Below are 13,398 nucleotides of genomic sequence, written 5' to 3' on the forward strand. Positions count from 1 at the left end.
GAATTTTGAGCAAATATACAAAATTTCGACCTCATTTTACTCAAAAAATAGCACATGAAGGTATATTTTTTATTACATATTTGATTTAATCAGGTAGAAAATAGCCTATATGCAAATTTTCACGAACTTGTAAATACAGTATCAAAACTATATCGTATGCCCTTAAAGGAGATATGGAATGAAGCTGAACTCGGTGCATTACATTTACGTGCAGCTTTTTATCATGTTTTTTGTGCATATATTTCACAGTTTCAACTGTAGATGATTATGAGTGGATTCCTGAGGTCCAGCGGCAAATTGATATATGCATATTCGTACAAGAACATGTTAATGTGATATGAATAATAACCCTGTTTTGTACTAGACGGATTTTTTAACATGCTAGTTCAAAAGGTAGCATTCCGAAGCAAGACATTATATCTCTTTACCCGGACACATTTTTCTGATTCCGAGCCGACCAGCTTTTGCTCTTACTCCTTAATCCCGCGTGCTTATATAATTAGCTGGGAAGCAGCATGTAAGTAAGTAAGTAAGTAAGTAAATTATTTATTATAGTGACATGTGTAAATTATGTACAGATTATAAACATATAATATATGATAAATAGTAATACACCCGGCCCAATGGACCTATAAGTCACCTCAAATAAAGTTAAACAATTATATCACGTTCTAATCGTTCGTTGACGTAAGTAAATTTCAAAAATATATAGACATAAAAATATTTGTAAACAAAAATTTAAGCTTTAAATATGTAAAAAAATTAAGTGTTATATAACAACTGACGTCTGATATGAAATGCACGAACTATATATTTTGCTAATTTTCTTATGTGGAAAGACATTAAAAAGTTCAATTTGTCAGCATGATTCAAATCTGTGAAATTTTCCTCAATTAAAAGTTTACCAAAAAAGTTAACTCGACATTCAATATACAATGGACAATCAAACATAAAATGGAACTCAGTTTCAGTTTCTTGATTTTTACAAAATATACATAGTCTTTCTTCTACACTTTCGTTTGAGTATCTAACCAGTTTCCACTCTTAATGGTAAAATTCCACTTCTAAATTGCGCTAAGTGTGACCGCTCAATTTTACTCAAGTTCAAATTCACATAATTTTCAGTTTCAAAGACTGTTTTAAAGTTCCTATATGTTCGTAATTTTGAAACGTCTTGGACGGAATTCCTCCAGATATCTGAATACAGACGAAAAATGTTAGTTTCAACCAAAGATAAATCGACCTCTGATTTCAGTTCGTAAAAATGTCCTAGTTCAAGCTGGTCTAGTATATCCTTTACTTCACTACACCAGTTACTTTTACAACGATCATAGTCAATATTGAATGCTAATTTGGTGATGCGGTTGTTGTCAAATCGAATGAGTCTATTCCAGTATCTCACCATATTGATCCAACGCCGATACTGACTCGGGATCCAGCCGATATCTCCGTGTATAGCAAGGATAGGTGCAAATCTGTGTACTCCTAAATAGTAACGAATAGCCCTGTTCTGAATATTGTCTATTGACTGATATTTTCGGTATCCCCATACACCAGACGAGTAATCAAGTATAGGAACAATACATGAGTTGAATAATTTTTCATATGATTTATATCCAAAGTCCTTAATATTATGGATTTTAGCAATTATATTCCCAAGTGCTCGTCCGCCACTTTTCGCAAGAAGATCCACATTTGACAAAAAACTGCCGTTGTAGCTAAATGTTATACCTAAGTATTTGTACTCGTTAACTAATTCCAACTGGTTCCTGCCCACGGTGAAATTAAACTCAGTTTGTTTCGATTTCCCTTTCCTAAAATGAATACATTTCGACTTTTCAGTGTTAATCAATACTCGCCATCGCTTACACCATTGGTGAAGTTTATCTAACATACATTGAAGGTCCAATTCCGATTGATGTAAATATGAATTTTAAAGTCTTTGGTTTTCACCCGGCCGGGGTTCGAACCCACGACCTCTCTCACTCAAGGCGAACATGCTATGACGAAGGGGGGGGGGGGGGGGGGGCAAGTTGTTTTGTAAATGTTTGATTCTAAATTTCTTGAAAGAGATTTTATCTATTTCAGAAGGGAAGCGAAATAGTTTGTTTCCATTTAAAATGAGGAAAAAATAAAACAATGATGAAACTTAAAAAAAAAAAAAAACATGTTTTTTTGTGTTTTTTTTTTATTATTAATTTCGAACAAGGAATACACGTGCTCCTTCCCTTAAAGTAGAGTCGGTGTCTACCACATTTTTTATTAATATATAATGTACAGATCATCTGTTTAAGCTTTGGATACAGAGATCTGACAACACGTCATTTTATTTTCTGTCCTTGTATATATTACATCAGCCAATGAAATTTCAGCCTTCAAATTTTTGAAGGTGTGTATCAATCCAACAAAACTGGAGAATTGAGCGTTTTTAATCTGGTGTCTAAATGAACTTAAAACACTGCATTTATTTATTTTTTACTGAGACCTGTTGTTCTTTTACAGATATATAGTGGTGTTTTGAATTTTCAAAGTGAAGATTTACGGCAGCGGCTTTTAATATTTTGCGTTTATCCTGGAAACATAATAGATTTTTAAAAAAAAACAAATAGTGCAATGTGTCTGAACTATACTCTATAGTAAAGGTTCTTTTTGGGCAATTTTGGCTTTTCAGAGTTTTGTTGTCTTATTTGATATTATCTTGATAACTAATAATAGAGAAACCTTTTCTTGCAAGGTATAGACAAGAACATATATAATCAAAGTACTGAAGTATGAAAGTTGTTTTCGATTTCAGGGAACTTAGTTTGGATTTGCCGTTTGTGGTTTCATTAATTTTTACCACGCCTTCATACAATAATAGCTACAGATGAAAAATTATCTGCTAGAAGAAATTGTTGAAACTAAATTTTCAGGTTTTAACAATTCAGGTGAGCGAAACGAGGCGTAAAGATTGATGCCTACGTTTGACGAAGAATTCGCCATAACATTATACCGCGGCAAATTTATGACTATATAAAATTGAATGTCACTTTTCCATTCCAAAAATGATAAAATGAAAGGCCCCCTTTATTTTTTCCTATCCCCTCTTTTTTTTTGGTTTCAAATGACCGGTTCCTTACATGAACCATTACTCTACCAGAGTCCGTTTTTTTCCCAATTGTTTGTGTCTATCTTGAGAATATACAAAGAGAAACTCCAACAGCTAAAATGATCAGAAAGGCAATATTTACATAAATGACAATACTAATATTATCGTGTATTATCTTCTAAAAATATAGAAAAAATACTTACTTTAGGTATACTGAAATTGACAAATATAATGCCTTCCCTCGTTAAACGTTCATAGAGCATGACATAAAAGAATTATTTATTAAATTTAATAACCTTAACCGTATTGTAGACTTCGTATGAATATGTCGATTTAAACAAAACTTTGCAATTCATATATATTTTTACAATTTTCCAACAATATCAGATGAGATTCTTTGCATCTTAAAACGAGGTACTAACATGGCAAGGCTTATCTCAAGTCTCATGCAACCATTTTCTAAACGGTAGCTACAGATTTGATCCTAATTAGTAGTAACGGTTACTCCGCAGAAGCAGATCGGAATCAGTTATGACGTAGACAGTAATCATTCTAATCGTAATCATGTTCATTGACCATAATGACGATGAAAGCACATCATATAATGAAGTTTCGACATCATATAATGAAGTAAATAAAACCACATAATATAAGATTACAAGCACATAATATAATGATACAAGCACATAATATAAAGATGTTTGCACATAATATAAGGGAAACTGCACATCATATAAAGATGTTTGCACATAATATAAGGGAAACTGCACATATCATATAAGTATATTTGCACAGCATATAAGTATATTTGCACAGCATATAAGTATATTTGCACATAATATAAGGATCTTTCAACATAATATAAGTATATTTTTTACATCATATAAGAATGTTTGCACATCATATAAGTACATTTGCACATCATATAAGTATATTTGCACATCATATAAGTATATATGCGCATCATATAAGTATGTTTGCACATCATATAATGATGTTTGCACATCATATAATGATGTTTGCACATCATATAATGATGTTTGCACATCATATAATGATGTTTGCACATTATATAAGGATGTTTGCACATCATATAAGGATATTTGCACATCATATAAAGGTGTTTGCACATCATATGATGACAAGTGCACATCATATAAAGGTAAATGCACATCATATAAAGGTAAATGCACAACATATAATGAAAAATGGGCATAATAAGACAGTGTTGGCGTTCCATACATTTAGACAGAGATGGTATTACTTATGGTAAAATTGTTTTATTATTTAATATGTTGTCAGTGATTTCTTAAATAATATATTTAGTTATTAATAATAATGTACCTGTTTTGGTATCTATATATACATGCATCTTACTTTCAAAATGACATTATAAAACATTTTTACTGTCTTTTTAATGTGTTAAATTAATGTATTATTTTTATATAATTTCAGTAATATACCAGAAGATCAAAGAATTATAGATCCAAAAAGAGGCCCCATTAAAAAGACAGCTGGAGTGAAAAATTTGCCAAGTTTAGAAATGACATAAGTTAAATGTGCTAACTTTTACAGTCTGTACGCAATTGCTGTTCACTAAGGACATCACATGATCATTTCATTAGATATTCATATTTATATGTACATAACAAGTTTGTCTCGCCAGAGTTCAGAATGCAAGACCATAGGGATTACAATCCAATAGAAGTATAAAGAACGTGCACAAAGATTTATATTTCAGAGGGTACCTTGTATGTAGATGCCTTATGTTACAAATTTTCACCAAGGACATTTTATAAGTTATTTTATTTTAATTTAACCTATTAAATGCATTGTTAGGATAAGTTAGTGTAAAAAAAAAATCTTTAATGAAAATTGTTGTGTTTTATCAATGTACCGATAACCATATATATATGTTCCGGACCATATGAGTATTTGGACCATATGGGTATATACTCATATGGTCCGACCATACGCGTATGGTCCAACCGTACGCGTATGGTCGGGGTAATTAACACTCTGTTACAGTTTACTTTAAATACGTCTCAACTCTTCATATGGTATGACTGTATACTGTATGATTCAAAAGACGCTATCATATAGGTTATTTTATATTAATTTTCAAATAGTTAATTTTATTTACTTGTGAAAACTATAATAAACACATTTTATACCAATGGTCATTGCCGATAGTCATTACCGATGGTTATTACCGATGTGTTATAACGAGTTAAAGCCAATATGTCGACTTAAAAAAATATTTCAAAAAATTTCTTGATGAACTGTTACACAAGAAGTCAATTGAAAGTAACATAGTTTATTTAAGTTGTCTCGTAAATATGGTGCATTGCAGTCGTGTTACGATATTTGAGATCTAGAGCTTCTTAAAACATCGTAGATATCTCGGAATGGCCCAAGACCTCGGTATGAATGTACGCAGCTGCAAAAAGGCTTACTTTTTCATTCGCAAGCAAAAGATGTAAATGAAAAGGATCGTGCACAACAAGGACTAGTAAATGCAAAAAAAGCTATGATACCGTGTGGAAGTAAGTGTCACCTCAAGCCTACATGCAAGAATATAATTAGCGATGAAAACTAACTAGGGCATCAATATTTAATTTTTACGTAGTCTTTAAAATTAATACATTTCATGTAACCATCATTGCTTTTTAGATAGTTTTTGAATTGATACGTTTATAATGTTATTTGAAAAAAAAATACCTATATGGTCAAAATACTCATATGGTCCGGCCCGTTAATAACCAAACGAGTATTATACTCCTATGGTCCGACCATACGCGTACGGTCGGACCATACGCGTATGGTCGGACCATATGAGTATACGCATATGGTCGGACCATATGAGTATACGCATATGGTCATGACCATACGCGTATGGTCCAAATACTCATATGGTCCGGAACATATATAAATCATGTTAGCTAATTATTTATTTTATTAATTAGTATTGTTGTATGAGGCACATTTGCCATCAAGAAATATTTTTTGTAAACCTTTAACTGAATATAAAAATTATTTTCAAACTATAGTACCTTACTTTATCATGTTTAATCTCATTTTGTACCGAATAATAATGTAGGAACATCATTAATCAGAAACATTAAATGTGTCAATGAAGGTATAATGTCTGCACTCCTGGTAGTGGTGACACTGGTTTTAAGATGTCTTCATTTATTAAAATATATCAATGCTTGTTTATATGTGTTATATTTTTTTGAGTTTTATAATATTTGACGCTGAATCTGATATCATCTGTCTGAACTAGTCATTGAATATGTTTGAATGATATCCTTTCATGAAAGTTGATAAAGGTCATCATAGACCTTTCAAAAACTTCACATTTTCAACAATTTCAGAAACCAATGATTTAATTATTGTCCGTCATGACTATTAACTTTTTATACATTGCAACTTGGATGACACTCAAACAACACCTTCTTATTTATAGGATTCCGTGTATTTCAATCCTTAAAAAATTTGATCACTTTTAAAAAAATATTTAATACAACAGGAATACACTCCAAATAGATGCAAATCCTTCTAATTGCCAAGGTTGACGTTTAGGTAAACTATACCAATTTTACCTTTATCCTCATGTCTTTCGGTTAATTTGTTTATTTTCTAGCCTATAACAAAAGTCATAAAATGCAAGACATGGGGATAAATAAAGGCAACAGTAGTATACCGCTGTTCAAACTCATAAATCCATGGACAAAAAACAAAATCGGGGTAACAAACTAAAACCGAGGGAAACGCATTACATATAAGAGGAGAACAACGACACAACACTAAAATGTAACACACACAGAAACAGACCAAGCATCAGACAAAATCCCACGAGAATAACAAATATAACATCAAAACCAAATACATGAATTTGGGGTAGACAAGTACCGTGACACGTCTTATCGCAAAGTGAATTTACACTCAAAAATAAGAGAAACCAAACGACGCAACGTTAAAATGTAACACACACAGAAACGAACAATAATATAACAATGGCCATAACCCTGACTTGGTACGGGACATTTTTTAAAAGATAAAAATGGTGGGTTGAACCTGGTTTTGTGGCATGCCAAACCTCGCACTTTAATGGCAATGTTAAATATAACATTGAAATGACAACATAATCTTACAGGACTACAATACAAATAAATAGGAGAACGTATTAGCCAAAGAAACACATGATTAATAGATAACAAAAAGCAACAGGTTTAAAATTTAATACTCCAAAAACGCACCTTGTCCACACAAGACTCACCAGTGACGCCCAGATATAGAAGATCGAAAGTGAAAAAAAAGTACAAAGTTGAACAGCACTGAAGATCAAAAGTTGAAAAAGATTGTGTCAAATACGGCTATGTTTTAATGGGATAAGAACATCCTTATTATTTAGAACAATTAATGCTATTGCAAACAGTAGATTTTATCAAACCAATATACAAGATATACATAATGAAACTAAAGTAATAACTAATTACAGAAAACAAAACCCGAATACATAATGCAAAGACCAACACAGAATTGACACATCCGACTCAGTCCAGGCCTCAACGCAATAAATATAAAAATGACGTCATATACGAAGTTGCGAAATCGCACAAAACATACGTCACATTTGAATTTATGAAATTTCTGAAACAGCTTAAAAATGATGAAAACTATATCTCAAAAGTAAGATGGAATTAGGATTGATTTAAGATTATAATAGAACTAAATACTGATATTACATTTAAACACAATGCATATTGCAATACTTATTGATAGCAATCAGGCGCGTAGCTCCCTATACGCCAACACGCAGTTGCGTGCACATCGGTTCGGCATGCAAAAAAAAATATTGCAAAATTAAAAAATTACAAATCAAATTTTAAAGGAAACACACATGTTGTCACTTTTTTAATTTATGAAATGTCATTAAATAACGGCATTTGGTTTCAGAATAGAAGTTTTATTGAAGATCATGCATGACGAAATCGGACAGTGTAAATTGTATCTTTTACAAGATTTGAATTTGTTATACGCAGTCTAACACATGTAGTTTCGGAGCACATTTTACAGAGTATGGTTTATCTGTTTGGAATGAGATGTATCAATCGGCCTGAGATTTATCAGAACCCTTCGATATCGTTGAAATTATGCCATGGCGATGTGTTCGACGGACTAACAGAGCAACTCATCCTGCAAACACGCCAAAACAGTTTTGGAAAGTCTCATTATATTTTGCGTTTATAGACCATATGAAAATGGAATGCCTATGATAATGGAACAGGAGAGTGGAGTCGCGTCTGGCATTATCAGAAAATCGCTTCTTTGTGTCGTATCTTCTTCCTCCTGTTGTAGGAAAAATAACAAACGAACAAATCTCAACATTGTCAGAGACATACGAAACTGACCTGGTATGTAATTTTGACGAATTCAATTGGGAGGTCGCTCGATGGCGAACACGTACACTGGTTTATAACATCTCGCGAGTGCTACCGTGAAGATCTATCAATGTACTACGTCTGTTTAAATCAAATGTACCATCACCAATGAACAATGACAGGTTATCATCGCTAGCATTACTGCATATGCATCGGGATAGTGTGAATATTGCCGACAAATAAATAGAGAAGTTTGTTTCGGCCTAGACCCGAAGAGCAGATTTTTGACAATTTCGAGTAAATTCTGTATTAGAAAAATGTGTAGTTTATGTTTTCAATTAACCATGATTTACTCTATTCAGCAGCTTTATGAATTTTACATTCATAAATTGTTTATAAGTTCTATCTACATGAAGCTCCTCTATCAACCGTCCTATGACCGAAAACCGAAAAAAAAACATTTTCCTGCATAAAAGGGTCCCAAAAAATTTTCGCCTCGCTCCGCTCGGCGGTAGTTGCTTGCACATCATTCCTTCCTTGCTACGCCCCTGGCAATTAACTATAATATATATGTCCAGTTTGTTATGAATCAAACGTAAATTATCGTACAGATTACGTTGAACAAAATAAAATCTAATAACTGAAGGCGGTGATTAATTTTTCTTTCCATAACGCATAAATATAATAAAAAAGACGTCAACACATTTGACAAAATCCTATGAGAATTCCAAATATAACATTAAACATTTAAACTAAATACATGAATTTGGGATAGACAAGTACCGTACCACGTCTAATAGTAATGCGAATTCACACTCAGCAAAACAGTCACAATCGGGAATAAGTCATGTTTGGTAATGAAAAGATTAGACGACATAATGAAAAACCACAATTTACCATGTGGTAAAAATGTCCTTAGCTAGTTTGGTCAAAGACACATCGTATGGATCCACTAAGTCGTGATGGTGTCCATAAAATTTACGGAGTTTCAATTTTAATCTGTCCTCCTCATAACATTGTTGGAGCAGTTTCTGCGTAAGGAGCACACTCCTGTATATGAAGTCCGTATAGTGTGAACAAGCACAGTTGCAGCAGGGCTAACTATTTGTAGAAAGCTTTATATTTTAGAAGGTTAAAATAAGCAATAGGTCACTGTAATTGGTTCTGAAAAGCTAGTCGGGTGAACATGTATGTCTAGCAGAGTTTATCTGACCTTGGTCTCATTTTCCAGGTTCATTGGTTAATGATAATGCTGCATAGCAGTCTATAATGATTTTATTTTATTATATTATCCATGGAAGGATTTTAATATGCAACTCCTTGATCCATCTGAACATTTTGCTAAAATCCAAGAGCCATTATCATGTCAGCAGGGAGTAAATTAATAATTACATTGTGTAAATAAAAGCATAACTATTATATATATTTCCAAATTCCAGTCATCTGTTGATACCATATTTCCAGCTGTGAATATCAGATCACAAGATAAACACTGCAGACCCAAGTCCCTAGGGGCCAGTAGTTCATTTGTTGTCAGTAATTGATCATATTAGTTTTTCGTTCATTATTTTGTACGCAAATCAGGGCATAAGTTTTCTTTTTTACATTTGTCATGGCGCAACCTTTTAGACACTAAAACAGTTTTTGTAGAGCCTACGACTTCTGATGCAGAAAGCGACATAGGGATAGTGATCAGGTGGCGCATTAACCAATACTTAAAAGCTTGAGATTTCTGATGGTAGAATACCTGAGTCCTTCATATTTTTGAAGTTTCCATCTGCCATATGTCCATTGTCCTTGACCTCATTTTCATGGTTTAGTGACTACTTGATAAAAAGTTAAGACTTTAAGTGTTCTTATTTTTTCTCTTTATGTAGGTAATAGGATAACTATATTTGGTATGTGCGTACCTTGCAGGGTCCTCATGTCTGTCCGACAGTTCTCACTTGACCTTGACCTCTTTCGTGGATCAGTGAATAAGGTTACGTTTTTGCAGCCAAGTCGATTTCTCAGATACTATAATCAAAACATCTACTTTATTTGGTGTACAAAGTGTTTGTAAGATGTATATGTCCAACTGACAGGTGTTATCTGACCTTGGCCTCATTTTTATAGTGTATTGCTTAATGTTAAGTTTTTGTTCTTTAGTATGGTTTTCTTGTACTTTATGCAATAGTCCAACTATATTTGGTGTATGAACTGATTGTATTGTTTGTATGTCTGTCTTTAAATTATTATCTGACCATGAGCTCATTTTCGTGGTTCATTAGTCAGTTTTAAGTTTTCCTGGTTATGTTAGTTTTTAGACACCTTAGGTCAGATGTACCTACCCTGCAATACGGACATGTACCCTTTATAAAACGTAAAGTGTACATGTCCGTCTTGTAGGGTAGGTACATCTGACCTTGACCTCACTTTCATGGTTCAATGGTCAATGTTAAGTTTTCCTGGTTAAGCTTAGTTTGTTTCTTAGATAGAATGTGCAAAAGGTCAACTATATTAAAAGTATATTTGGTGTATGAAATGATTGCAAGGTGAACATGTATTTCCAGTTTGGGTTTTTTACCGTCTTGCGCTCATTTTCCTGGATTTTGTTTACTTTATGTGATAGTAAAGCAACAAAAAATCAATGGTTAGGAAAAAAGTCGAGAAATTTCTCAATTTTCTCTAGTTCAAAAATCATGCACCGTCACTTTGGTTATTCTTTTAAAGTTTGACTATTTCATTTACACTCGTGGGAGTATGTATCATTTTTCTTTCAATGTTAATATTCTAAGTCGTATTGAAATCGAGAATTTCTGAAAACCGGGTGTTAAAAGCAAATTCATTTTGTTATATTATCTGGATACATTTATTTTATCTTTCCTATCTTTATATTTTGTTTCCTGGATGTCTTTAGGGACGACATCAAAAGATCGATGTAGGATAAAAAAAAACTTCATTCAAATAGTTTGGGGGTTTGGGGGGGGGGGGGGGGGGTCAACAAAGTCCAATTTCCTATTACGTGAAAAGTTATCAAATGTACCAGGATTATAATTTTTATTACGCTAGACGCGCGTTTCGTCTACATAAGAGTCATCAGTGACGCTCAGATAAAAATAACCAAACAAGTACAATGTTGAAGATCATTACGGACCCAAAATTCCAAAAATTTGTGCCAATTACGGTTAAGGTAATCTGAAAAATTGAAAAAAAATCAAAGTTTTGTAAACAGGAGTTATAAAAATGACCATATAATTGATATTCATGTCAACACCGAAGTGCTGACTACTGAGCTGATGATACCCTCGGGACGAAACGTCCACCAGCAGTGGCATCGACCCAGTGGTGTAAAAAGTAATAAAAGGTACCAGGATTATAATTTAATACGTCAGACGCGCGTTTCGTCTACATAAGACTCATCGGTGTCGCTCAGATCAAAATAGTTAATTAAGTTATAAAACCAAACAAGTACAAAGTTGAAGAGCAGTGAGGACCCAAAATTCCGAAAAGTTGGGCCAAATACGGCTACGGTAATCTATTTCTGTGATAAGAAAATCCTTAGATTTTCAAAAAAAAACCAATGTTTTGTAAACCGGAACTTTATAGAAACTACCATACAATTGATATTTATGTAAACAACGAAGTGCTGACTACTGAAACTGTGGCATGCAACTTATAAAAATGATTTGTATTTTGTTCTTGAGAGTATCACACTAGCTTCATGGGGACCTTTATTTGCTGACAGTATTTTTTGTCTCATAAATCGCATGCAACTTATAACAAGGATTTGTATTTTGTTCTTGAGAGTATCACACCAGCAGGCGCGTAGCTCCCTATACGCCAACACGCAGTTGCGTGCACATCGGTTCGGCATGCAAAAAAAAATATTGCAAAATTAAAAAATTACAAATCAAATTTTAAAGGAAACACACATGTTGTCACTTTTTTAATTTATGAAATGTCATTAAATAACGGCATTTGGTTTCAGAATAGAAGTTTTATTGAAGATCATGCATGACGAAATCGGACAGTGTAAATTGTATCTTTTACAAGATTTGAATTTGTTATACGCAGTCTAACACATGTAGTTTCGGAGCACATTTTACAGAGTATGGTTTATCTGTTTGGAATGAGATGTATCAATCGGCCTGAGATTTATCAGAACCCTTCGATATCGTTGAAATTATGCCATGGCGATGTGTTCGACGGACTAACAGAGCAACTCATCCTGCAAACACGCCAAAACAGTTTTGGAAAGTCTCATTATATTTTGCGTTTATAGACCATATGAAAATGGAATGCCTATGATAATGGAACAGGAGAGTGGAGTCGCGTCTGGCATTATCAGAAAATCGCTTCTTTGTGTCGTATCTTCTTCCTCCTGTTGTAGGAAAAATAACAAACGAACAAATCTCAACATTGTCAGAGACATACGAAACTGACCTGGTATGTAATTTTGACGAATTCAATTGGGAGGTCGCTCGATGGCGAACACGTACACTGGTTTATAACATCTCGCGAGTGCTACCGTGAAGATCTATCAATGTACTACGTCTGTTTAAATCAAATGTACCATCACCAATGAACAATGACAGGTTATCATCGCTAGCATTACTGCATATGCATCGGGATAGTGTGAATATTGCCGACAAATAAATAGAGAAGTTTGTTTCGGCCTAGACCCGAAGAGCAGATTTTTGACAATTTCGAGTAAATTCTGTATTAGAAAAATGTGTAGTTTATGTTTTCAATTAACCATGATTTACTCTATTCAGCAGCTTTATGAATTTTACATTCATAAATTGTTTATAAGTTCTATCTACATGAAGCTCCTCTATCAACCGTCCTATGACCGAAAACCGAAAAAAAAACATTTTCCTGCATAAAAGGGTCCCAAAAAATTTTCGCCTCGCTCCGCTCGGCGGTAGTTGCTTGCACATC

General features: G+C 33.4%; 1 protein-coding gene across 9 annotated transcripts in view; it reads left to right on the forward strand.

The window, feature by feature from the left end:
- The window catches only part of LOC134697421 (coiled-coil domain-containing protein 169-like), a 57,474-nt gene extending 51,544 nt beyond the window's left edge, over positions 1-5,930 (forward strand). For 2 of the 9 annotated variants that reach the window (XM_063559693.1, XM_063559689.1), the window contains exon 10: positions 4,544-5,929. In XM_063559693.1, the coding sequence (XP_063415763.1) occupies positions 4,544-4,640 (97 nt within the window). In that variant the 3' untranslated portion in view covers positions 4,641-5,929. Of the gene's footprint in view, positions 1-4,543 lie in introns of all 9 variants that reach the window. The other 7 variants (XM_063559688.1, XM_063559694.1, XM_063559695.1 and 4 more) reach the window with 7 other exon arrangements.
- Positions 5,931-13,398: the final 7,468 nt, after the last annotated feature.

Source organism: Mytilus trossulus, chromosome 14, assembly GCF_036588685.1.
Source record: "Mytilus trossulus isolate FHL-02 chromosome 14, PNRI_Mtr1.1.1.hap1, whole genome shotgun sequence".
Lineage (NCBI taxonomy): Eukaryota > Metazoa > Mollusca > Bivalvia > Mytilida > Mytilidae > Mytilus > Mytilus trossulus.